The sequence below is a fragment of the Melanotaenia boesemani genome, chromosome 9, assembly GCF_017639745.1.
Source record: "Melanotaenia boesemani isolate fMelBoe1 chromosome 9, fMelBoe1.pri, whole genome shotgun sequence".
Taxonomy (NCBI): domain Eukaryota; kingdom Metazoa; phylum Chordata; class Actinopteri; order Atheriniformes; family Melanotaeniidae; genus Melanotaenia; species Melanotaenia boesemani.
The window spans coordinates 27,640,196-27,667,654 of NC_055690.1; the positions used below are offsets into that span (position 1 = coordinate 27,640,196).

General features: G+C 39.0%; 1 protein-coding gene across 1 annotated transcript; it reads left to right on the forward strand.

The window, feature by feature from the left end:
* Positions 1-30: 30 nt before the first annotated feature.
* On the forward strand, positions 31-27,203 carry LOC121646470 (mitochondrial intermediate peptidase-like). The gene is made up of 19 exons (XM_041995443.1): positions 31-590; positions 735-908; positions 1,505-1,593; positions 1,767-1,853; positions 2,064-2,127; positions 2,280-2,462; positions 2,735-2,891; positions 3,101-3,149; positions 3,692-3,752; positions 3,929-3,981; positions 5,021-5,174; positions 5,382-5,459; positions 7,057-7,264; positions 8,082-8,191; positions 9,357-9,431; positions 10,064-10,180; positions 14,513-14,634; positions 15,269-15,342; positions 27,091-27,203. Exons 1-19 carry the CDS (start codon positions 444-446, stop codon positions 27,189-27,191), a joined length of 2,103 nt encoding a protein of 700 aa, XP_041851377.1. The 5' UTR covers positions 31-443; the 3' UTR covers positions 27,192-27,203.
* The last annotated feature ends 256 nt before the right edge of the window (positions 27,204-27,459 follow it).

Consider the following 27,459-nt stretch of genomic DNA (forward strand, 5'->3'; position numbering starts at 1 on the left):
AGGCTCTTCGCACTTTCGACACAACTAAAGTTAAATTGCGTAATTATTGTTATAAAACTATATGTTAGAATATAGAAGTATTCTGAAAAATACGAAAACACATCTTCATTGTGGAGAATTTTCCTTAAAACGTATTTATCTTTTTTTCACGAAAGTACCAACAGATACCGTCAAGTGCATTCGCTTTGATTAGCCAGTGAGCTAACATGTGACTCGTTTTTATGAAATGAAAAGCAAATGTCATACTTTATATAAAAGACAGAAAGCCTGCATTTTTTCCCAGAGGAAACTGTTTTGAGTCTGTCTGTGTTTTATATTTTAATAGACTGCTTTTATTTACGACTCTTGCAAAAAGGTTAATGTTTAGCATGTCCTCTTTTAGCCACTATCAGCACTGTTAGCATCGGCGCTTGACGGGATACAACTAGTAGATTTAGTGCAAAATGTCTGCGTGTAAAAGGCTGATTTACGTCTTAAAGCAAAGGAGCTTGTGGGGGAACATTCGGAGAAATGTCACTACATGGTCACCTGTTGGAGCTGCATTTAATGCCAAACCTTACAGAAGACTGGATCTCTTTGAAAAAAATGTGGTGTGTATTTATATTAAAACATAACATTTTGTGTCAGTCAGTGTATATGTACTTGTTGAAAAATAGCACACAGCTTTGATTTATTTATTTATTTTGTAATGGTTTATTATGAGATTCACTGCCTGTGTGACCTGTGGTTTCCAGGGGTTGTTTGGAGTGTCTGAGCTCAACAGTCCTGCAGGCTTCCAGGTAGCCTCAAAAACAGCCCTGAAGAACACAGAGAGATTGGTAGAAAAAGTTTGTACCTCCCCTCCAGGTGTTGAGACTGTCGAGTGTTTTGACCAGCTTTCAGATGGGTTATGTAAAGTGGCAGATCTGGTGAGTTCAATACCGACAGTATTGTTAAAACTTTGCATTATAGTTGTCCACGTGTAAACGTACATACCTTAAAACTCCAAGATTAAAGGATTATATTTACCAAGATTTTAGTTTAAAAGCACCAGAATAAAGGTAACATTGTTATAGTGGATTTGCTTCATGTGTTTGCAGGAGACTTATCTAATTGGTAAGTAATATGCAGGGCTGTAATCATAGTAAATCTGTCCTATGGAGCTTATAAATTAGATGAAGTAAATGGCACCACGAGTACATGTTCTGATCTTTGCATATTAGAATTATATTTATGTTTATATAAATATATTTATGGCTGATGGTATGTGTCACACACTTAGCAGCAGAGTTTTAATTAGCTGCAGTCTTTGGATGTTTCATCTCCTTGTATCAGAGTAAAAAGCAAATACAAGACACCATGAATGTACTTCTCAAAATCACAATTAAAAGAAATTATCTCACCTTTATTAGCCGTCTCAACTGGTTAAGGCCTCACTTGTCACCTTAGCATGTTCTCCTCGTTGTCTTGACTCAACAACCTGATCCTTAGTAATTGGAGATCTAATTCTTCTCCACATACACAGGCAGACTTTATAAAGGTAGCTCATCCAGATCCAGCATATCGTGAAGCTGCAGAGAAGACTTGCATCGAGATTGGCACAGTTGTGGAGAAGTAAGAAGCACAGTATACTTAACTCTCTTTTACATATGCCTTTTATAGCTGCATCACTCTGAAACTGTTATATAAGAAACATCTTACTAAAACAACCTGATGCAGGTAATTAAGACTTTTTTTATTGTATGATTTAAATCTTGAGACAGAGGTGTGCTGTTTGTATGTTCCAGGCTGAATACCAATGTTGATTTATGCAAGAGCTTAAAGAATTTGTTGGAAAACCCAGAAGTGGTGAGTCGGCTGGATCCCGACACAAGGTAATTTATGTATGTATGTGTGTGTGTTGATATTGAGACCACAGTGCATTTCCTTAATTGTATCAATAACTTATCTCATCTTACATAACAGACAAAGCAACACAAAAAATACAACAATCAATTTTGCATTAGAAAATTGATTGTTAGAACATCTGTGCTCTATGCATTTTATCCATAGGTGTTTTGCATTTTCATTTTTTGCCTTTTTAGACGAGTTGCTGAGTTGTTCATGTTCGATTTTGAAATCAGTGGAATTCATCTGGACGACAAACTGGTGAGTAAGTCAAAATACGTTGTCATGCCAAATTCATGTAACCCCAAAAACACATGATTACAAATACATTTTGGATAATTTCCAAAGACAACATTGTTAATCTCATCTCTTGTAGTGTGGCATGTGTATTGATCTCTCCTGTTCTCCTGCAGAGAAAAGAGGCTGTTAGCCTTCATGTGAAGCTGTTGGATCTAAACAATGAGTTTCTCATTGGCTCTCACATGCCAAACAGGATCGCTAAGTCTGCCATTCCTGAACATCTACAACTGCATTTTGCAAGCGAAGGAAGCTTCGTTCAAATTGGGGGTTTACATGCAGATTCCCCTGACGACTTGGTATGTGTTTAATCTGAGTCACTGTGGTATTTCTGTTTTTGGTCAGCAGGTGGCGCCTTTGCCCCATTTTAGAGCAAAAGACTGGCTTAAGCAGCAGGTTAAATTCTCCAATATAAATGTGAAATTTTAGATTTTTTATTTTATGATCAAGTCATTTGAATGTATGGTTCTTATATGTACCAACCAGACAGATTGATAATTATAACTTTTGGCCAAGACCTTTGCATCTTTGTTTATAAACATCTATTTTGCTGTATCCTCTCTCTAACTAGCTAAGGGAGATTGCCTACAGGGTTTACCTTTATCCCAACGCAGATTTAATGGATTGTCTGGAAGAGCTACTAAAATGCAGATACAAACTGGCCAAACTGGTGGGTTACGAGTCCTACGGACACAGAGCCCTGAAGGGAACCATGGCCAAAACGCCAGGTTAATACAGCTTTCTCATTTTTAATTTCAGACACAGTAGCCAGTGCTGTAGAAGTTTAATTTGATATCCTAATTTTTTTACTTTTGTGTAATAATTTGATTAGACAAATAATTAAAAGTTCAGAGTGTGAATATGGAGAACATGCAATCATATTCTAAGATGTTCTCCCTTTGTCTTTGACGCTTTTTTTTTTTATCTCCTCATGTAGAAACAGTGATGAGATTTCTCCAGTTATTAACAGACAAGCTGTCAAACAGGTAGTTTCTTTATATTTGGCCAAATCTGTACTGATTTAACATTCACTTTGGCACTCTTACTTTTATAGACTTTAAAGGCATCTAATAAACAAGTGTCTCCTTTAATACTTCATAATAAATGGTGGGCTATTTTACATGACCAAAGGTCTGTATTTGCTGCAAACCTACAGTCAGATTTGCACCTATTTATTAATGATGGTGATTTATTTGTCACTTTTCTATCAGTGATTTTCACTAGAAAGGCCTTAGGCTTTTTGTGTTCCCATATTTTGCAAGTGTATTCTGTGTGCGGTGTATCATTCAAACATGTATCGCTGAAAACATGCATGTCCGGGGGACTAGGAGGCTCTAAATTACTCACAGGTATGATTGTGATCTTGTTAGCCTGGCAACCTGTCCAGGGTGTTCCCCTGCCTTCAGCCAAATGCATGCTGGGATAGGCTCTAGCCCCCATTGACCCTGAGCAGAAAGAGATGCGTACAGCCAGGAATTAATGCCTCCAGTCAGTTAGCTCATAACTTGTTTTTCTTTTTATCTCCCAGGACAGCGAAAGATTATGAGATGATGAGAGACATGAAGAAGAAACTCAACCCTCGCAATTTCGTGAGTGATTTTTTTTTAAACATTGTGCTCTATACATGTAAGGATTTGTTCCCTTACTATCCCAATAAATGCAAATATTACACATTACAGCATTTGTTAAATTCCGTTTGGATTTTTCGAATATTTCCATTGATCTGTGTTTAAATGGCTTTCCATAATACTCTTCTTTTCTCCAGGAGCTAATGCCCTGGGATCATCCATTCCTCAGTGGTGTCTTGCGTGCCGAAAGGTCAGTATTTGACTCTTGTAAGACTTTTTCTTTCAGCTGTTAGCTGATGAAGGCATGTTGATCTGTATTTTTTAGCTAAGTTTAAATGTTTGTACCAGTGATCTTCTTTAGGTGTCACTTGCTACAAAAGGTGTCTCCAACTCTTGTTTAGTATAATATGACATGGTGGAATCAGGAAAGATTTTAAATCTTAGCAGTCTTAACTTATCTTTGTATCAAGTGAAATGTACCTGCTGGGAATTATTTTGTTTATTTGATGCCTTTCCCTGATGATGGACAACCCCCCCACCCACCCACCGTGAATCTCAAAGCTAATTTGACTGTATCAAAGACATTTAGGATGCCATAACTTTGTTTCCATAACTTTATTCCTTCCCGGTACTCATTAGAGACTAATATCTGATATACATTCATTCATATAATTAATGTAATATAGAACATAACTTGTCACTCGTGTTTTTCTATATAATCTTGGTATTTCCATCAGTAACCAGTTGAGTACTCAAACCATATTAAAATGACAGGCCTGTGCAGTAATCTGAGCCAGTAGCTGAGTTCAGTAGCAGTCTGTTATTCATCAGTGATAAAACACAGATGCAGTGTTCAAACTAAACAACCATTTTGGTTTGGTGGTCTTTATCTAAAATGCCTTTTAAGCAGCATGAGTGGCTCTATTTTAAGCATGGGTGGTCCCAGGAGAGAAACCACCCTGAGCCCTGACATTGCTGTGGCTTTATGCCATCAGTTCATATCACTTATATGCAGTCAGGGGATTTTATTCAGATTTTTAAAGTGTGTTTGGTTATAAAGATTTGCCTAAATAATAAAAAACATATTTTGTAGAAAATAATGTAAACAGATTTAAAATTGCAACTCAGATATGTCCTAATATTAGAAGTGAATCAGAGCATTTCAGAGCACCAAAAGGGGCTTTTTTGTGTTATACTAGTGATTTTTTTGTTTCTTGGTGCATCAACTCATAAATTGTTGATTAAAAATAAACGCTTTCCTTTCTTATTTTCTGCTTTCCTACTTCCAGATACAACATAGAGCCTAGTCTGTACAGTCCCTACTTTTCTCTTGGTTCCTGTATGGAGGGCTTGAACAACCTTTTTTCTCAGCTGTACGGTGTCTCTCTCATGTCTGAACATCCCATTGCTGGAGAGGTGTGGAGTGAAGATGTCCGCAAACTGGTAAATCTTCTACGATAGTGCTAAATTTCTCTGGATATGTTGATTCTTAGAGCTAATTAGGTGTTAGTGCCTCTTTGGAGGAAGCAAAGTCTGTCTTCATGCTTTGTTTCAAATGGAAGGTAGTTCTCAAGGATCAAAGTTTTTCTGCACTGTTAGCCCATGAAATGTATGATTGCAGCTGGGTGTGTTGTCTGTGTACGTTTTTAGGCTGTGGTGCATGAGACGGAGGGATTACTGGGATATATCTACTGTGACTTTTACCACCGATCAGAAAAACCTCATCAGGTACAAAAATACACACATACTACATTCCTTATAGTCACATAAGATATTTTTATATTTATTTTTGTTAGTTTTGCTTTTTATTTGCATCTTTTCTAGATTTACTTTAGGTCCAATATTTATATTGCTGGGTTACTAAAAAGTCTATGTTATCCCAGTGATCACCAGACAGAAGTCATTAAAGTCAGACCACAAATGAGAATAAACAGTCAGTAATGCAGTGGTTTGTACAAATTTGTTCATACTTTTTCTACACCTGCATAATCTAAAACACAATCATATAATCAGACTATCGCAAAATTCACCACCTCACATAAGGAAATATACATAATACAATTAAACAAACACAACAAAAAGCATTTATTTTTCAGAATTCTCTAGTTTGTCAAGCCAGCATAAAAAACATAGGCCATATTACATCTGCTCAAAACTAACCCAAATGAGAGCATGTACAGTGTAAAGTAAGAGGACCCAATGTGGATTCTTGAAGTGCACCAAAGGTCAAAAGAGTTGATTAAGAGAAGTGATCACCACTAGAAAAGGATTTTTTCCATAAGGTAACAACTAAACCAGTTCAGCATAATGTCTTGAGGTCCATTTATGCTCATTGCAAAAGGCGGATACGCAGACGGACGGACAGTTATGTCCGCCTCCTGCGTCAGTTATGTGCTTCATTTGGTCCATTTTCCCAGAGCAGAAGACGTAGCAATACCACCGGAAATCACGGGTGCATTGCTGAGCAGAATAGCTAACATGCAACCAGTGAAAGAAGCAAACCAGAGAAGAAGAAGAGGATCGGGAAGGGAACAAAAGCAGAAGAAGAATGAAGATAAGGACAGCAACTGTAGAATTTGCTCAAGCTTTGAAGACTGTATGTGAGTGTTTAGGGCGTGTTGGGCGGTTGGAAAAAATTTTATAGCGCTGCATTACCGCTGCCAAATGGTGTCTGAACCTGACATCGGCTCGCGGGAGTGAACTTTGAACCTTGCACTGCCCACTAGTGAAAGAATTCACCTTACAGCAACGCAAAAGACTCATGGAAGTATGAGGATGGTGATGTATGACAACATTTGAAACGTCGTCCCTATTTACGTGCATAAAGGAGCATAAATGTCCCTTTACATGTTGTATTAGGGATTTCTCCTTGAGTTAAGTTTGTGAACTTTTGCTACAGATACAGCAGAACAGGTCCACACCATTATGCCACCACTACCGTGTTTTATACATGGGATAAAGCACATTCTGCTGAAATCCAAAGTTTTTCCTCCTTTAAACATAACTTCTTAATTAAACTAAAAAGTTTAGTTATGCTCTCGTCTGTTCTCAAAACATTTCTCCAGTGACTTTCTGGCTTGTCCATGTGATATCGTGTATAGCAAGACACAGACAGGCCATAGTGTTAGGTTTTTTTTTTTTTTTTTTTGTAGAACATTGATTTTCTCTTTGCAGAAGGTCTCCATCAGTCTCTTCTTCTTGGCATGACTCCTAAACATAAACATGTGTCGTTAATATCAGAAACAGACATTATCATATGATCCTAGTCAGTTATTGTTTCAGCTTTTGTAATCCTGTCCACCTCCTCCTCTTCCTCTTCTTCCAGGATTGCCACTTCACCATCCGTGGTGGCCGCTGGTGCCAGGAAACAGGTCAGTACCAGCTGCCTGTTGTGGTGCTCATGTTGAGTCTGCCTCACCCCACCAAGAACGCCCCCACCCTGCTCACTCCTGGCATGATGGAGAACCTCTTCCATGAGATGGGACATGCCATGCACTCCATGCTGGGACGCACACGCTACCAGCACGTGACAGGTGCAATGACACACACGCACCCTCTGAACATAATGAAAACTGTAACCATGTGTAGCTCAAAAGCCTGGCTTGACTTTAGTTCTAATTTGGAAAATAAGACAGGATTTGGCAAAGTAACAACGATCCACCAGCATTTGGAGGCGATCCATGTTTGAGGTTTTTTGAGCTCTTTGTATGAAAATTATGGCTGTGTAATCCCAAATGTCACAAGCTAAAGTTACGTTGTTTAATACATAGTTTAAGGTTCTTCATTACATTGTGGTGAATTGAAAATGGAAGGTAAATCTGATCAAGTATAGGCCCTGAGGAGAGGTTTAGATGATACTTTGCTACTAAAGCTGCCACTTGACACTGTTTCACCTGTCAGACAAAGTTGATGAATACCAAGTAATCCAAGATCTCTAATGCATTTATCTACAGTATCCATTAACTCATCTGGGGGCTGTTTTTTTTTTTTTAGTTTACACCTTGTTTACACCTGTTCAGACATGTTTGTGGAATTTCAGTTTTTCATGAGGGTTGAAATGTCCCTTAATTAGCTCTATCTTACCTCTATACACACATTACTTTAAAAATTCAGTTTCCACCAAATGTTAATGCATTTACTTTTACTGTTGCAACCTATGATAAGGATCACAGTGTCATAAAGTAATTACTAACTTCAGTTTAGTCATTTCAAATTACTTTTTGGCCTTGAGCAAAACCCTTGAGCAATGAAAGCCAAAGTATGCAAATGGTGTTATGTATCAGCCTACAGAGGACTAGAAAAGTCAGTCATTCCTGTCATTTATTTCAAGTTCAGTTATTTCTCTGTTAGGAACCAGATGTGCAACTGATTTTGCTGAAGTCCCATCCATCCTCATGGAGTACTTTGCCACCGACTATCGAGTCGTAAGCCAGTTTGCACGCCATTATGAAACCGGACAGGTAAATAAACCCTCAGAATGAAAACTAATAGACCTAAAATTAATTTTTATTCATGCAGTTTTCACATTAATCATTAAACATTTACACTGTGTTCCAAGTTATTCCGCATGTTGGCTTTCAGTTAGTTAAACATTTGGGTTTTAGTTTTTTTCGGTGACAGATTTTTCTTGTTTTTTTTCTTCTGTATGTTAAGATAATTGATCTCAGACAGGTTTGATAATTAGTTTGTCAGGTGAGTTTATTTAAAGGGAAACTACTTGAAGAGGTTGTTCTGCGTTATTAAGGAAGTCATAGTTTTCATGCAGTTTGGTGGAAAAGAAAGGTCATTGTACTGGTAAAAAGATTGGTGGGAATCAGAGATGAAGGTAAGGTCAGATAAGGCATTTCAAGGAAAGTCTCTGTCAGGCAAATGCATTGTATTAAGACAGAAGCTGTTAAAAACCCATTGATTGTGTCTCTGGCATCTGGAATCTCAAGAACCTTTGCATGCAGGATACTCCAGAAAGTTGAGCATAAAGCTGTGTTTTAGCCACCAAAGCTCACAAGGAAACATTTGTAGTGTGCCCAGAAGACTTTCAAACAATTTTATTCACCGAATCCTGTGCTACACTAGATGGTCCAGATTGATAGAATTTTGGATGGTTGGTGGATGGCCATCATGTCCCAACAAGGCTGCTACGTCAGCAAGGTGGTGATGGAGAGATGTATTGGGCCAGAATAATAGGGATGGTTGACCACTGTAGGATGCCTCAGAACATCCAATGACCACATATGAAAATGTCGTACATGCAGTTTCTAACTGACCATTTTCTGCCATGGTTTAAAAGGAAGAACTGTGTCATAAGCAGAAAAGAAAATACACCATCCCACAAGGCAAAAAAATACAATTGAATCTTTGACTGCACTGAGTATAAAGGGGGAGAAAAACTCATGGTGTGACCACCATCGTTGCCTGACTTCAACCCTGTTGAAAATCTGAGAAGTATGCTTAAAAGGAAGACTTGTTGGGTGGGGGGCAAAACATATTTACACTGTTGATCACATTGATCATTTAGGCCAAATTAACAAAAACAGCATGTGCACAATAACATGGAGCACAGTATAAGAGGGTAGATTTGGGTGTTTCTGTTTTTTTGCTAACAAATGCATCCTGTCGTCTCTTCAGCCTCTGCCTGAGAGTATGGTGGCTCGCCTGTGTGAGTCTAAAAAAGTGTGTGGAGCTGCAGACACACAGCTGCAGGTAAAAACCAACCTTTACAAATATGCTTGAAAATATTTTATTACACAGTCAACTCCTTACTGTTATCTACAGTAACTATAGTCATGTTGCATTAATACCATTTCCATATGTTAAATTAAAATACAAGACATCATGCCGTCACTATCTTCATGTTATCTTTCACTATTTAGTGCTCTTTTTATTCTCTCAAATTTAATGGCACCAGTTGCTTAACCTGAGGTACAATATTTAATGTTAGTTGTTGCAAAGTCTCACAGCATTAATGTGGGTGCATCTTGGTTTTCATTCAAATGGAATAGACAGGTTTATTTCAGCCAGAGTGGGTCAAAGCAACTGATTCCATCAATGTAAAACTGATAGTGGTGAACAAAAGGAAAGTTGAATAATCAGTTGTAGTTGTTTCTAACTTTTGTTGTGGCTTCTGGCTTCTACCGCCATTAATAGGCTGTGAGAACCAATGCGAGTAAAAACCATGAACACCAAAGAAGCAGCAGCCTTGAAGAAAGCTGAAGTTCTCATAGTATTTCTTTCAGTTTTACAGGTCAAATCAGGTAAAAATGTATTCATAATAAATTCTGTGTTGTTGGGATTTTTTTTTTTGGGGGGGGGGGGGGGGGGGGGGGGGGGGTCAGATTTTCTATGCAGTCTTGGACCAGATTTACCATGGCAAACCACAGAACCGGTCCACCACGGAAATCCTGAAGGACATGCAGCATAAATTCTACGGCTTACCTTATACACCCAATACGGTACATCCCATCTGTCTTTTGCTCTTTCATAAAGTATCTGTGACTTGAGTTTCTGTCATTAACTGGCATGATGTCTCTTAGATCAGTTAGTCTTAATTCAGGATTCTGATTCCCCAGGTGCCCCCTTCCCACACAGTTGGTCACAGCACAAAAACTACACAACTTTGACTCAAGTTTTTAAGCTTTCTTCTCACTTTTCCTTTTGTCTTTGGTTTCCCTCTTTCTCTTTGGTTTTAAATCTTTTGCTCAGACGTGGCAACGATTAAGGAATTAAAGCCTCTTTTGAAGCCCTGCTAAAATAACAAAGCAGAGGGATACTTGAAATGAGCTCTCCCATGGGAAGTATTTGAAACTCTTCCTACCGGCCCTTTAATGAAAAAAAGGGCCCACTTTTACAGCTGTGTGTGAGGGGATGAGGCGGAAAGGAATCAAAAACACAGTCATAATTTAGACAGCAATACCCTTCATACAGCACTCACTCTGGGCTATAATTATGTGGAGTGCCATCGGGAAAAGAGATTTAAGGAAATTCTGCATATTCCCCTAAATGTCAGCGTCTTGGCCAGCGGTTCACAGCAGTCCTCTTACTCCTCTGCTTGTTCTCTTTGTAGCTCCCTCCTCTGAGATTGTGGTTTATGTTATTTAGTTTCAGACTGTTTCAGCCATTCCTCTTCAACCTTGCAGGCCATGGCAAGATCACAGTCTGCTTGCTCTGCCTGAGCAACCGTGAGTGGATCATCTCTGCATCAGAACAAGTGAAAACAGTTTTGTTTAGATCCTCCAATGATCAACTTGAGTTTGTTTCTTCTTTAACTTACCACCAGAATCAGTTTCTCTCCGTCTTTCTCCGTTAAAACACTCTGGAAAGGTTTCTAGAGTAAAGAGAACATTTGAATGGCTAATATGTTTTGGAGAGCCACTGATTACAAACATTAGGGTGACACTGATGTGTATAGTTTATAGAGCTGAGCTATTAGTCCCTACTGCTTACAGAGAGAGGCTCAGCTGTGAGTAACATGGACCACATGCTCGCCCTTAAGACGAAGATAATATTTGGAAATGAATTTCAGAGAGCGAGACCTTCTGCCCGCTGTGTTGATATTTTCGCAATTCTTGGCTCGAACGCCCATGTTCCTCCGTTTAAGAAGTGTTAAATACACAACAGCTCATGTTGATGCACATTCTCCTGTAAAAATCGTGGCGTTGCAGCACCATTAACAACAAAAGTTTAGTTTGGATTGAACAACAATAAAAAACAGAGAAAAGCCCTTTACTTACTTTGTCTGCTTTGAATGTAAGGATCAAAAGGATATCACGTTGACATGTGACCCAGTCGCGCTCCTTTAGAAAAGTCGACATTAATCATTTGATGTGAGGCAAAGGGATTAAAAACAAAGGGAAGCTTGGAAACCTGAAAATCATTTTGGTGGCACGTTGTGATTGGTGCTTAAAGCGTCCTTACAAAGGCTGAGATTTTATACAGAACAGTTCTTCAATGCTAGTTTGTAACCGAAATAGCAACGGCAATAAACCACATAATACAGAGGAATCAAAGACTTTCCAGATGAATAGGTCTCATGTATAGGGTTAAATCTTGAATTAAAACAGCTGCTGTGTACTTTTTGCTCACCATTTTTAAATATATCTGTCGGTTTTGTTTGGATTTGCTTTACACATTTGCTTTATACTTTCCTTTTCATTTTTATTAGACAATAACCTGCAAAAACAGGCTTAAAACAGGCCTCCATGACCCCAGACTGCTGTATCACTGCTGTGCAAAGCAAACTCAGACAACTTTCTCTTTCTCGTAGTTTTGTGAGCCATACCTTGTCTCTGGAGTGGTGTTTACTCTTATTAAAGTCCCCTCAGCCCAGAAGATTTGTATCTAGTTTACACTTTGGAGCTTAAGTATTTTTTCAAGCTGCTGGGCCAAAGACCGCAGAGTTGTGTGTTGATAAGCATGCCCTACTTTAAAGTCTTTGTTTCTCCTCCACAATTCTTACTTTGCTTATTCATTGTGAGATTATCTTATACAATTTTAAAGGCTTTGAACATGTTGATATAGCAAATCAAATGTTTTCATTAGTTTTAAACTATAAAAATAAAGCTCAGCTGTGAGTTTTCATTATGCCAGATTAATTCTACTGAACCTCATAAAGCAAGTAATGCAGTCCTAAATCAAAGCTCTGTTTCCATGGCACCCATAAAAGTACAGCTACAGTATATTTTATTGAGCCCTCTGCAGGTGAAAAGCTTGTTAATGCTTGTGATACAGTAGTTGCATTTTAGCCACACTTGCAATAAGAGCTTCAGTCTGAAACGAAAATTAGACACTTTTCTCCTGATTAAACTGCATGTTTTTGTCTTATGTGCCACAGTATCAGCTGCTGCTTGTAAATCTATCATAACATAATTTTACACTACATAAACTTTGTTCTTTACATCTCAATGACACTGTTGGCATTAATAAAACAGGAATCAAATACTTGGATTTAATAAGGATTGTTAAAATAATCATAAACTGAAAGCTCTGCCTCCCAGTTCGGACCTGGAAATTCTCAGATCCATAATTAAGAAGGATTTTAAATTGTATTCTAAACTTCACGAGGAGCCCGAGTAATCTGTCCTGGAGTACCAGTCAGCTGTCTGCCTGCACAGTTTTGTATCAGCCGATGTTTTTCCATGGAAAATGGAAACAAACAGCACATCTGCATTTCATGATTTACACACTTTAAAAGGGAAAGAAAAGTAAAAAAAAAATCAAGTCATCCTGCTCCTCTTGTAGGATTTAATGATGCATGCTCTTTATGAGACATTCATCTTAACCTGTTTAACTGTTAGCAGTAAGAATATTTTTGGCACATTTTAGCATTTGTTTAGTTTTAACTTAAGCAATCTCTCTGATCTGTAGATGAACTGACCTACATGATGGCATCAGTGTTGAGGGACTAGGCTCTATTTTTTGAACCTTTGCAGTTAGAAAGAGACAATAGGATTTTGTGTACAGGACTGAAGCTGATATTCAATGGGACATGAAAATATTTAAAGAACAAAAATGTTACCTCTTTCACCCTTGGAGGGCTCTCTGGGCTCTGATACTGAGCTCACTGGTCATTTTCTGAGCAAACACAGTATGTATGCTGTCAGCATCTTTCCATTATTTAGCTGGAGAATAAATCAATAGCGTTTAAAGTTAACATGCAGGCGTCTGCAGTCTGTTATGGTTTTGTTGACTAGGGCAGCTGGTGTCTTTTCTAACGGCCTGAATGATTGTTTGCCAGCTGAATTCCCCAAAGTCCCCATTTGCAAAGATCATAAAAGAGCTTGTCTTTATAGATATGGAGAGGGGCGCCTTCAGGCAACAGCATGGGAGAGAAAAAGGGAAAAGAACGGGGCTTTCTGACATTTAGGAATTTCCATGTTACATCCTTTATAGAAGGGTCTGGCAAATTGTGATTTAATGGTTTTTTGTTGTTGTTAAAGAGGAATGGTGTGTTTATTTCACCATTTTAATTATTTAAATAATGAGTGTAAAGGAACCTTAAAAAGACTCAGCTGTGGTATGTTTATCATCAGGCCTTCCATATTTTTTTCCCCGTTTTATCATCTGGTCCATTTCCAGTTTCAAAAGGAAAACTGAACCAGTGCTGATGCTCAGTTTTTATGTGTTAGTTTTTAACAAGCTGCAATTTAACTTTCAGCTGCAGACAACAGCTTTAGCCAAATAGGAATAGTTCGTCATCGGTGCAGAACAGCTTCCCTCAGCTGGTTTTACGAGCAGAAACTTTAAAGTCTCTTAAAACCACAAAGGTGAAAGACAGCTGCTCCGACTGGGAACCACATCTTTAATAATGTAACAGCAACTTGATTGTTTTACAGCTTTGAAGACAGGCATTATTCATTTTTATTTTAACTTCATATTCATTATCTCTACTTTTTTCATATTGGCACTGTGAACTATAGTTTTAGATTTACAGGTAAAAGACTTAAAGAATAGTTTAGTTAATAAGTAATGTTAATCCTTTGTTTTTTCACACAAATAAAAAATACTGTGTATCCAATAACCTTTGCACATATTAGCCCATTGATATGGATGTTTATTTTTTTATCAAACATCACAAAGAGTTAAATTCAAATGTAACATATTAAAATGTTTAAATGTTTTGAAACAATCTCCATTTTTAGCTCATTCATTCTAATTTAACTATGTTTGCAAAGTGTTAGCACTTTGATTGTAAGTTGAGTAAGTTCACATTATCCATAAAATCTTTCAGAGTTGAAAACAAACTCAGATATTACTGCTTCATTTTTTTATTTTAATGTCCTATTTAGGCTTGGCAGCTAAGATTCAGCCACCTAATTGGTTATGGAGCCAAGTACTACTCCTACCTCATGTCTCGAGCCGTGGCTTCCATGGTGTGGAAACAGTGCTTCCTTCAGGATCCTTTAAACAGGTGAGACAGCAGGAAGTCAATCATAAAAATGAAGCTTTACCTCACTTTCATTTTTCTACAGTGAATTAAAACCAATTGTGAATTTACTGTGAGATTTGCATGATTAAAAACAACTCTTTAGCTGCTGTTTTACAGAGGTATGTTTTGTTTTAAGTAGTCTTGAATCTATTTGCGGTCATTGAGAGTGCTGAGGCAAATGTCTTCTGACAGGCTGTCTCTCTGGATACTGTTTAAGTCTCTGTCTGACACTGAACATGACATTGACAGGAAGCTGGTTTCAACTTGACAGGTGTTTGCTTTGATTCACACTCACATCCACATTACCAAACCTCTTTGTATCTTAAATATTTGACCCTGCACAAAGCTCACCAACTTTGTTTTGTAAAGTTGACTCTTTAGGTGGTTTCTCTTTGCCTTTTTCCCTTCTTCTGTCTTTATTTTGCCTCTGAGATTGTTTTACTTCCACCTGCAGTAGTCAGGTCTGTTTCCTGTCACCGATCTGTTGTGAACGGGCAGCTTAGCAGACTTCTGCCCCAGGCTGCAGCAGTGGTGAAGGGTCAACGGAGTGTGAGGAGCTAACAAGAGGGAGAATACAGGTAACCATATCTTCTTTTTTTTATGTGTCCTTTGTTAGGGACATGGGTGAGCGTTACCGCCGGGAGATGTTAGCCCATGGAGGATCCAAGGAGCCCATGCTGATGGTGGAAGGCAAGTCATGACATTTTCTTTTTATTTTATTTTGAAAGAATCCTTCTTGTACTCCTAAAAGTCTTTAAAACACATCAAAATTAGACCTTTAAGCTTGATTCCTCTACAGCTTTTAGGCAGCAGTTGTTCCACTTTTACAGGATGCCCTCGAGGCAGATTTCACTTATCTGTACCATAGTTTATCTGTTTTAAAACTGCCTATAATGCATCTCCAGGTTGCCATCAGATCAGGAATAAAAATGTTTTTTCTGGCAACTTCTTGTGGCATGGGCTAAATAAGGTGTGTCTAATTTCTCTTAGATTGGTTGTTTTGTCTCCTCTCATGTGAAGCAGAAAACCATCCACAGATAGAAGCGGCTGATCCAGCTGCAGTGTTTTGTCAGCTGTTGTGGTTTAACCCAGACTGTGCTTGATCTTCTGTGGCATGTATTTACCAGTTAAACACACCTCCCAAGGTTTCTTATCTTTGTTTACATTAGCTTTGTCGACCCAGAGACAAAGCCAGTCTTGCTATCATTTCAAATATAAAGTCTGCTCACTCTGTAGCAACCACCCAGTGTTAAAGCAAACCCAAGAATCATCAGATGTTTTCTGGTTAATCTTGGGTTCTTACTAAGATCATCTTACGTTGAAGGCATTTTGAATTTTTTAAGGGTGGCTTTTTTGTGAACAGACAAAAGCCAGAAAGAGGGAGAGTCAGATTGTTGATTATAGGTTTGAGTTCTCAACAGTGCTGACTCTGCAGGTCTGAAACCCAGACAGACTTTAACTACTTCGGAGCAACTTTGTGTCATGCTGGCTCTCTGTCTTTAAACTGAAAATGTTAATCACATTCTTTTGAACATGTTTACAATATGTCAAGTGGAAAATGTGTGTTTAAAGACGGTGATTTTGTGAGTTGCCTGATGTATAAATTTGCATATTAAAGATGGACGTGGTGTAACTTGTTGCCACTTAAAAGGTTGGGTGTTTCAGAATTACTGACATAGTCTAAAGATGGGCATAGAAATGACAATCGCATTTGTGAATGGACGGTGGTCGTCAGTAGCCGAAATTCTTACAAACATTAGATGTTTTTATCTGCGAGTGGCCTCAGGTGCAGCGATGATGGCACTACAACTAGCTCATAGTTCTGTACTTGTGTACTGTCTCCCTCTATGTGTCTTTTAAGACGCTACTTATCCAAAATAATGCTGTAGCTGCTATCAAACAAAGCCACCATGACACTTCAAGGATAGAAACCATGACAGCATGGAGATGGACATCTCATTCTTTAGGCAGATCTGATGAGTGTATAAAGTCAAAATAACAAAGTACATATCAAAAACCTGAATTTCGTTACAAGGTCATTCTTTGACAGTTTTTAATGATATATTAAATTTTTCTGTCATTGACATTTGATTTTGTGACACGCTGCACCTTTAAGCTAAAATGTTAAATTTTATTGCAAATACAGTTCCAAGTAAAGTCAAATTTATTTATAAAGCACATTTTAAAACAACCTCAGTTGACCAAAGGGCTGTACAGTTAAATTTCAAAGTTTTATACACTTATCGTGGACAATAGCACAATGACATAATTACATCCTGAAATTAACTCAGCGTCAGCTATGTCAATGCACCCACTTTGAATATGAGTGAAAATCTTTTGCTAGTTCCTTCTAAGTCTCCTGTTAGTGACCATGACACACTGCAGCTGGTAGCTTCTTTGCACTGACATAAAAAAGAGTTTATTTGCTAGAATGTATTTATACACAATTGGAAATTAGGAGATCATCCGTGCAGAAAATAGTGAATAAATACAAGTTATTGAAAGGTGCCCCTTTGATAAAAGGACCCAAACTGACACCTTAAGACTGAAAAAGGTTTGTATGGTCACAAAAAACCAAGTTACAGTTCTGAACAATAAATAAGTAATGATAAAAAGATATCTCTCAATCCTACTGAAATCTGGACACAGTGGGGTGTTTCAACTGTAAAATGACTCCCAGTTTGCATAAAAAATGTTTGTGAGATAGATAAAAGAGACTAAAATGAAGCTATTAGAAAAGACCTCATTATAATGAAAAGCCCTGTTATTGAAAGTTAATGTTGAGTGGTAACCGTGTATGGTGTTGTTTTCACACGTTGGTAGGAAAATCTTCCAATCAACAAGTTTAGAAGCTTTTTACAAAATCTGTGTTTCTTGTAAACATTGCAGTAGCTAGATTCTTCACAGTCAGTTGCGTAATTTCTGATTTCTGAAGAATTGAGGATCTAATTCGTTCCTTCATCCTCACTTCATTTCCTTGCCTCCTCCCCTCCTGGCGCAGCCTCTGTGGCATGTCTGGACAGGACAACAGAAGAGAAGGTGGGAAGAGGGAGCCACAGAGAGTGTATAGTGATATCAGATGACATTTGGGAGCGTACAGTAAATCTTCCCCTCAGGGTCACCCCTCCCTCCTGTCTCGGATTGTCCCTTTGACAACTCCAAACAGGGTTGCACCCAGCCTCTGAAATTACAACCAGCAACTGATGAGACCCTTGTTATAAGATCTACTGTCCAATTAACTGTTGTTGAACTGACAGCATTTGTTTTTATGATCCTCTTTTGAAGTGAATCCTACTCTAATAATAGGCTAAAGCCCTTCGTGCAGAATAGTTATAGGGTCATTTTGATCCCTCTGGCTGTCTTTTCTTTCCATAAGTCATTGTGGAAGCAAGGCTGTAAAGATGTCTGCTCTGGGAATCAAGCCTTGCCAAAATAATTACATTTTTAAAAGAAAGTCCAGAACAAATTAAAAGGCTTTGAAATGTCTAGATGGTAGATCCAGTCTCACATTTTTGGCTTTTATACCAGTTTTTTGTGCATCTGCACTCATCTAAAAACCTTTTTTTTTCTCTTTATTACAATATAATTTCATTCCATTTCTGGAAAAATGCTTAAACTAAAGCAAAACCCTGAATTTCTCATTTAGCCACCACACCAGTTTGACGACCACATTTATCTTCATAATTTTTATGTTCTTAATTCATCTAACATCACGAAGGTTGGAATCAAAGTTAAATAAAACTAGATTAGTGTAGGTGTTGAAACGGTTGGCTTTTAACAATTCTTCGCTGATGGGATGAAGGGTCATGGCAACAGCCCCGAATCCCTTTCGGAGAGAGAGGGTGGAAAAAGATATGAGGAGAATAAGAAGGGCTCTTTTATATTTGAAGTCGTATTCAGGCCAGAAGACTAGAGGAAAGACACAGAATCCAAAGCCAGCCCATTACACATAATCCTTTCAAACAAAGACCCTTGTAAATGGAGGTGTGTAACATTTCCTTGCTGTCCCCTTCCGTGAGGTGGTAGTGGGGGCACAGGTGCTCATGGGGAACTGGAGCAGACCTGAGGAGGCCAATCAGAGGCCAGCCTTTATGTGGATGCCTCTCTGCCCTCCACTGGATGTTTCCCAGGAAAGACGGTGTTGAAATGTAAACCCATTTATTAAATCCAGTGCAGAAGCATGAGGACAAAGTTTGGGTAAGGGAAGCAAAAAAGGGAGAAAGGGAAGTAGAGGGTGAAAGGTGATCAACTAGCTGAACTGAACTTCAGGTCCTGCTACAGAGAGGGCTTTCATGGCCTGGACTCGTTCCCACAGCCTCTACTGCTGAGCACAGGAAATGGATCTACTCAAGCTCGGTAGCTGAGTCCCTGGACCCTGTTTGGTCTTTGTCCAGAAGAGGCCTGACTGAGTAGTTCTTATTACTGCCTACATAGTCACAAATAAAAGCCAAGAGAATGCAATGTTCTGTAAAGTCTCACAGCACTTTTTTGACAATGGTTTATACGTCTGTCCAAAGTCAAACAGAGGATTGGAGAAATTTTTCAGCAGAGATGTAAAGCTGTAAAACACATAAATACAACCAGTACTTGAAACCAGACATGATTTGTGATCAGTTAAATCTGCACCTCACACACATGCAGAAAGAAATCACATTCATCTAGCAGGTGACTCTTCACAATACTCCCATAATTGTTTCTTTTCTCTTATTTCTCCTTTCTCTTAAGTAAACATCACATATAGTGCAAGTACTTATGTTTCTATCATACAGGTGAAACTAAAAAAATTTGAATATTGTGCAAAACTTAATTCATTTCAGTAATTCAACTTAAAAAGATAAACTAATACATGATATAGACTCAATACATTCAAAATGACATATTTCAAGTATTTATTTTTTAAAATTTTAATTATGATTTACAGTTTATGAAAACCCAAAAATCTAAATCTCAGAAAATTAGAATAGTGTGAAAGGGTTCGATGTTGTAGCCTCTAAGTGCCACAATCTAACCAGCTAATTAATCCAAAACACCCGCAAAGGACTCCTGAGCATTTAAATGGTCTGTCTATTTCAGTAGAATATAAAATCATGGGGAAGGTTGCTGACCCGACAGTTGAGCAGAAAACAGTCACTGACATCCTCCACAAGGAGGGAAAGCCTGAAAAGGTAATTGTAAAAGAAGATGGATGCTCTCAAAGAGCTGCATCAAAGCACGTCAATAAAAAGTTGAGTGGAAGGAAAAAGTGTGGAAGAAAAATGTGGAACAACCAGCAGGGATGACTACAGTCTGGAGATGATCGTCAGGAAAAGGCCATTCAGAAATGTGGGGGAGCTTCACAAGGAGTGGACTGAGGCTGGAGTTAGTGCTTCCGGAGCCACCACACACAGACAGATCCTGGACCTGGACTTCAAATGTCGTATTCCTCTTGTCAAGCCGCTGCTGAACAAAACACAATGTCAGAAGCATCTTACCTGGACTAAAGAAAAAATAAACTGTTCTGTCGAGCAGTGGTCCAAAGTGCTCTTTTCTCATTTGGAAATCAAGGTCTCAGAGTCTGGAGAAGAATGGAGAGGCAACAATCCAAGACACTAAAAGTGCAGTGTGACGTTTCCACAGTCTGTTGATTTGGGGAGCTATGCCATCTGCAGGTGTTGGTCCACTGTGCTTTATTAAGTCCATACTCAACACAGCCGTCTACCAGGAGATTTTAGAGCACTTCATGCTTCTTTCAGCAGAAAAGCTTTTTGGAGATGCTGACTTTGTTTTCCAGCAGGACTTGGCACCTGCCCACACTACCAAAAGAACCAAAACCTGGTTCAATGACCAAGTCATTACTGTTCTTGATTGGCCAGTAAACTCTCCTGACCTGAACCCCACAGAAAATCTGAGACATTGCCAAGAGAAGGATGAGACACACGAGACCGAGCGGTGCAGAAGAGTTGAAGGCTGCTATTGAAGCATCCTGGTCTTCCATTACACCCCAGTAGTGACATAGGCTGATAACATCCATTTCACGTCACATTGAAGTAGTAATTCATGCAAAAGAGGCTCAAACAAAGTACTGAAGAGTATAGTCATCCATATGAACTCAGTATTTAGTTTGAACCCCTTTTGCATTAATTACTGCCGCAGTGCAGCGTGACATGTATGCTGTTTGATTTTTGGGTTTTCATAATCTATAAGCCATAATCATCTAAACTGTAACAAGTAAATGCTTAAAATATCTCACTTTGCATTTAAAACATCTATATAATATATTAGGTTGCTTTTTTTTAATTGAGTTACTGAAATAAATTACGTTTTGTGTGATATGCTAATTTTATGAGTTGCACCTGTACATTCATAGGGAGGTAATCCAGATAAAGAAATAAAATCCAGATTTTATTAAAGCAAAGCAACAATCTAAAAATGCTATAAGCGATTGTGAGTAGAAATCAAAATCTAACAGCCTGTTTGCTTTTCAGTCACGTTTCTGATGCGTTTATTCATCTGACAAAAGAAACTGGAAAAATTTGTGAGTCAGAGCAGCTGAATTCCACAAAAAAAAGCTGCTCTAATGCTCATTTATATTTTTTTTTTCTTTTCAGAAAGTTAAACTTGAAGCCTGTTTAAGTCTAGTAAATTCAAAATCACATTATCACCCTTTCTTAGTCCAGTTTTGGGAGCTTTAGTTTAGTACAATTTTGGTTGAACTAACATGATACCACACGTTTTAAAAATCTGGCTTTGGTCAGACTATCACAGTTATTTCTTCTTTTATTTTTCTTCCTTCAGTGTCATTATTCAGGCCAGCTCTTTCTCTTCCACAGTGGTTTGATCAGCCATGGCATTGTTCAGACATGTGTGAAGGGTTTAGTTTTGTGGTCCTTTTTATAGTTCTTTACTACACAGCAGGTATCGTCAAAGGGGTTTAGGAATTCCCTTGAGGAGCAAGCAGCTCTCGCCTCAGGACAGATTCATAACTGGTTTTAAGCAAGCAGGTGAAATGGACATTATTAATCATACTTTACCTCAAAAAACAAGTGGAAACATTATTAGAGAGAGGTGGGTCATTGACATTTAATTGTGACGGTCTCCATAACATTGCAGATTGTTTTATCTTTTTTTCTTCTTCGTCTTTTGTGATAGCACTCACTCAACAAAGAACTTCCCAGTGTTTGTCATCACTCTTGTCTTGCTTGTTTTCTGGGCCTGTCTGAAGTGTGCTTTGTAGAAAAGACTTCCTGAACTTCAGAAGTGTAATTACAGAGGCAGTGAGCCTTCGGTTTGCCTCCAGGCCTGGCAGAGGGAACTGCTTCTCAAACCTTAATATGTTTAAAACATCAACAGCTACTGAAGCAGCCAGAAATGTGCCTTTAAAATGTGGGGTTGTATACACTTAGCTGACCTAGGTAACTTAGAATATGTGAGTAATACTGTTACAGGAAATATGACACCACAGAGAATGTGAGGCCGAGGATTTGGCTGCTGATTTCTGTTTTTCATTTGTATAAACGCCAAAATGTGACACAATGCAGCTCCCTCCAGGTTGTGAGTGGTTGTAATTAACCAATAAAAGCAACAGATTAAGTTGGTTATAATTGCAGAACACAGGTACAAAACTCAAAGTACTTGCAACATACTCTTTAGACAGTGCACTATTGTAGAAAAGCCACAATAAACAGGATGTCTTTCTAGATATTTACTACAAGTTTCATTTGAAGCCCCTAAATAGTATTTATGATAGAATATAAATAACATACTCAGTTCTTTTAAGAATTTAAGTCATCAAACAGTTAATTCCCTATATTTTTATCCATGACAGTGCAGCTCTTTCTTGGCAGTAACTGGGATATCTGATCAATTCAACCACTAGCTGCAGGCTGGTCTGCAATTCTGAAGCATTCCTGTTGAATTCCTCTCCCCAGAGCTGTCATTACCCAAAGAGTTGCCAGAAGCCACAAAGGTCTTAATTTTACAGATACTCATCGTCCACCACCCTTTGAGTAAATAAACATGCTTTTCTCTGCATGTTGCGTTCTTATATGGAAGGTAAAACGCCACTGAGTTTGGGGATTGTTCATTTCAGTTGTGGAGGAACATCGGGTTTAAAGATTTCAAGCTGCAGTGAAAACGGTGACATGTTTGTTTATCGAGTTAAAGTAGCACGTTTAGTCATTTTGTGATTCGAACATTTGATATAACTGGAAACACAGCAAATTATCATACACTCTGTTCTGCTGCAGACAGGACGACAGTGGAAGTTAACTCAAGAAGAGAGTTCCCACACCAGCTTTGACAAATTTGCCAGAGAAATACAATAAGTGATGCATTTTCCTCACTCAGCAAGCCCCCTTAAAGTACCCAGTTGCTCCAAAGGGGCGCCAGCTGCTTATTTGTGCTTTAACACCTGCTGTTTTACCCAAAGTCAGTTAGGCCAAGTTGGCTAACGATGCAGGCCCTGAGATGACAGTAATGGAAAAGATCCCGTTCCTCAATAGCTGCGTCATAGTCATTATGAATGGAAATGGAAACGCTTAAATGCAAGATGACTCACACGGCAAAGCCTCTGTCCTAAGGCTTTTTCAATAATGGACACAAAGCGCAGCCAATGTTCGGTTTGGCTTTATTTCTTAGTGTTTAGCCAAGAGTGAGTGAGCTGCTCTATAACACTATCAAGCATGCACCGTTACAGTATCCAGACTCTTGCAGTGCTGTTTTTTGAAACCACGAGAGACGGGATGGCCGTGTGAACCTGTAGATTTCAGCTGTCGCTGAGGTTGTTCAGCCAAAATGCAACAAAACTCAACAGCTATTACATCTACAGTGAGTGCTCATTTGTTTTCATTATCAGTGAAACAACAGGTCAGTGCCATGATTTAGTAGAAAGTTCTTTCAGTTCTGAGAATTATTATCGCTGCATCCCCATAAGGGAAAAAAAAATCACCTATAAGCAGATCCATACAGTGTGTTTCCCTTCATATTCCACTCTTATGAAAAAAGGAGCTGTCTTCTTTGTTGTCAGTGCTCTTGTTAATCATTATCATCTGTGGAGGCACATTAGTGCGCAAGACATAGATAACTTGTATGTGTGCACCATTAAGATGAAATGATGTATGCAGATTTCAGGGAGGTAAGGCAATGAGGAAGAATGAGTTTTGGATTATATATATATATATATATATATATATAACTACATTTAATTACATAGTAATTTGCCTGCATAAGCCAAGGATTAAATATCTAGTTCCAATTAAAAATGTCTACACAGTATAAGTCAGTATAACTACTCAAGGTGTTAAGTGAGCATAGTAATCTGGCTATTCTGTATTCTAATTTCAACTCTGCACTTTGGTCTAGCCTGGATTTTTCCCCCCTTGCTCGTGACCCTTTTTTATTGCAGAGGTGATGTGTCCAATTTCCTTTGGAGTTTAAGAATATTGGTCATCTAACCATCCAAAGGGCCACTATTCACTGTTTTTCTTCAAGCCAGTCTTTAGTGTTAATCTTTTTACAGCGTTGTGATTTCCAGCCCCTCCTCCTTGTGTATATCTATAAAAGCAGCTTCTGTGATCAGACACTCCTCCACAGTGTTGTTATGACTGTGAGGTTATCTGTGCATTCCTCTCAAACTCTCCCAGGGAAAACCTTCCCTTCTCACCGCTTCTTGTTGTTCCTCTTGCCATCTGCTGTTAAGTGCCTCGTGAGACCCAAGCGCTGACACAACAGGCTGCAGATGGATGTAAAGCCAGAACAACAGTTGTCATTTACCTGACGTTATCAAAACTCCCCTTTCTATCTTTAAGTTTAATCATAACTCAGATTCCCTCTCATCTCATTGCTTTTCATGCTAACGTTGCTAGGATACACAGTCTGGAAATTACATCCATTAGTGAAAGTGGTGATGCTGCAGCATACGAAGAGTTCAAACCAGAAGCCAGCAGCTCTGTCTGCACACATACTGCAAGAATCAACCAAGTAAACAAGTGTCATGTCAGAACATGAGTGTAACTGCACGTCAGTGCGCTTGTTGTTTCTGTGCTGCATATTTTAGCAGTGAGGGGGCAGAGACTGAGGCTGCTTCGATGATGCAGTAGAAAGGCTGAGAAGAGGATACTCATGCAAAGAATAGTTAAGCATGTACTCCAGTCCTGCAGGTTTTCAGTGTGTCCCTGCTCCAACACACCTGACTCAAATGAAATGGATCCAACAGCCTACAAATGTTTCGCACAATGACTCGTTAATTTGAGTCAGGTGTGTTGGAGCAGAGACACATTGAAAACTCGTAGGACCGAATTGAGTAGTCCTGATCTCATCTCAACACTTTGGTCTTCACTACAATGGTCACGGCAAAAACATCACTCTGCTCTGTAATAAGGGTTAACGTTTATGCTTGGCAAATCATCCGTTTCACATGGCTGCCGTGTTCCCAGGGATCCAGGGGCTTTGTGGTTGTAGTGTGTTCTGGACCCCTATGCATTGGTATCATCTTGTAGCCAAGGGGCAGGGTGTGATGGGTGAGTAAGAGGAGATGATAATCCTTTCTCTGCTGCTCTCCTGTAAAGTGACTCACTGCAGCTTACACTCAGTTTCTGCCTGCTGCGTCTGTTAGGGTGGCGTTGTATGTGCGTGCATGTGTGAGAATGTCTAAAAATGTGCCTGTGTGTTCAGTTCAGTTGTAGTCATGCGTGTCTGCAGACATGTTGATGTGCTAGTGAATGTGTGTGTGCGCAAGTGTGCTCAGTGGAGGTGACCCATGCAGGAAAGAAGGGGAGGGGGGGAGGGCGCCTATTTACATTGGCAGCGACACAAGGGGAAATGAACTGACTTCAAAGCCAGCGTGCAGCTGAATTGTAAAGCGAGCGAGGGAGTCCTCTACACATGAGCTAGCAGACAAGCTCTCAAAACACACAGACATTCCCAGAGCTCGCTCTCGGCTGCACAGTCATATTTGCTCCACAACGCTAGCCACATTCAGTTGATGTGTGTGTTAGTTTAGTATCACCCCTATAAAGCCTTGGAAAGTGTAATATACACACTGCATAAAATGCATGGTAAAATGATCAGTGAAAGGAACAGTGCTATAGTTTTGTTAAAAGTAGAAACAAGTGATGCTCAGAACTTTATTGTTCTGTTTTACTGCATCAGATAAGATTATGTCCTGATTGAAGGCCCATTAAACACCTCTATAAAGCTTGTTTCTTTGAAACTTGAGTCAAGACCCCTTTTATTCCTTCAGAACTGCTTTATGGCAGGTTCAACAAGGCGTTGGAACCGTTCCTCAGAGATTTTGCTCCATGTTGACATGATAACATCACACAGTTGCTGCAGATGTGTCAGCTGCACATCCGTGATGAGAATCTCCCACCACATCCCAAAGGTGTTCTATTGGATAGAGATTGTGAAAAGTGGAGGATATTGCAGTACAGTGAACTCATTGTCATGTTCAAGAAAGCAGTTGGAGATGATTTGAGCTTTGTGATGTGGTGCATTTTTCTGCTGGAAGTAGCCATCAGTAGATGGTACACTGTGGTCATAAAGGGATGGACAAGATCAGCAACAATACTCAGGTAGACTGTGGTGTTTAAACCATGCCACATTGGTATTAAGGGGTCCAAAGTGTACCAAGAAAATGTCCCCCACACCATCACATCAGCCTGCATGTTGTTTACACCAAATTCTGACCCTACTCATCACACCAGAAAACATATTTCCATCCTCTATTGTTTTCTTTTGGTGAGTCGTGTGAATTGTAGCCTCAGTTTCCTGCTTTTAGCTGACATGCAAGGCAGCCGGTATGGTCTTCTGCTGCTGTAGCCCATCTGCTTCAAGGTTTGATATATTGTGTGTTCAGAGAAGGTATTCTTGCATACCTTGGTTGTAACCAGCAGTTATTTGAGTTTCTGTCATCTCCAACCAGTCTGCCCCTTCTCCTCTGAATTCTGCAAGGCATTTTGGTAAAAACAACTCTTGCTCACTGGGTAATTTCTCTTTTCAGACCATTCTCTGTAAAACTTAGAGACGGTTGGGTGTGGAAATCCCATCAGATCAGTTTCTGAAATACACAGATCAGCCCATCTGGCACCAACAACCATGTCACATTCAAAGTCACTTAAATCCTCTTTCTTGCTCATTCTGATGCTTAGTTTGAACTTCAACAAGTCTTTTTGACAATGTCTACATGCATAAATGTATTGAATGGCTGCCATGTGATTGGCTAGTTAGCTACTTTGAGCAATTGAACGAATGTACCTAATAAAGTAGCTGATGAGTGTACATAATTGTGGAACAGAGGAGCTTGGATTTAGCTTGTTCAGAAAAGCTGTAATTTAACTTTCCTTTTTGGAATGATGATGGTAGTGAGATGGAAAATAGAAAACCAGTTCATCCCAGTTCCTCTGGAGATTTTCACTAATACCACCCTAATACCAATTGCCCTGCGTGTTTTGTGTGTGACAGGCATGCTGCAGAAACGGCCCACCATTGAGGACTTTGTGGACGCACTGGTGTCTGAACTCAACCCAAACTTTGAGACTTTCATCATGGACTCTGAAAGCTGAGAAACAGAAACATTTCACAAAAGCAAAGAGTGGGGACACAGATGCTTGATAATGCTTTACTGTTTTTACATCTATTCTTTGCTTGCTTTGTACATTTTTTATATAACTTTGAACTTTTGAAGGCACATTGACTTGTTTATTATGTTTGTCCCAATCTCCTGTCAACATAACTTAATATGAAATAAAGATTTGCTATCAACCGTAAAAACTCCTAATGTGCAAATTGTGTTTTGTTCCATTCTCAGGCTTTTTTCCAGCCGTCTGGACT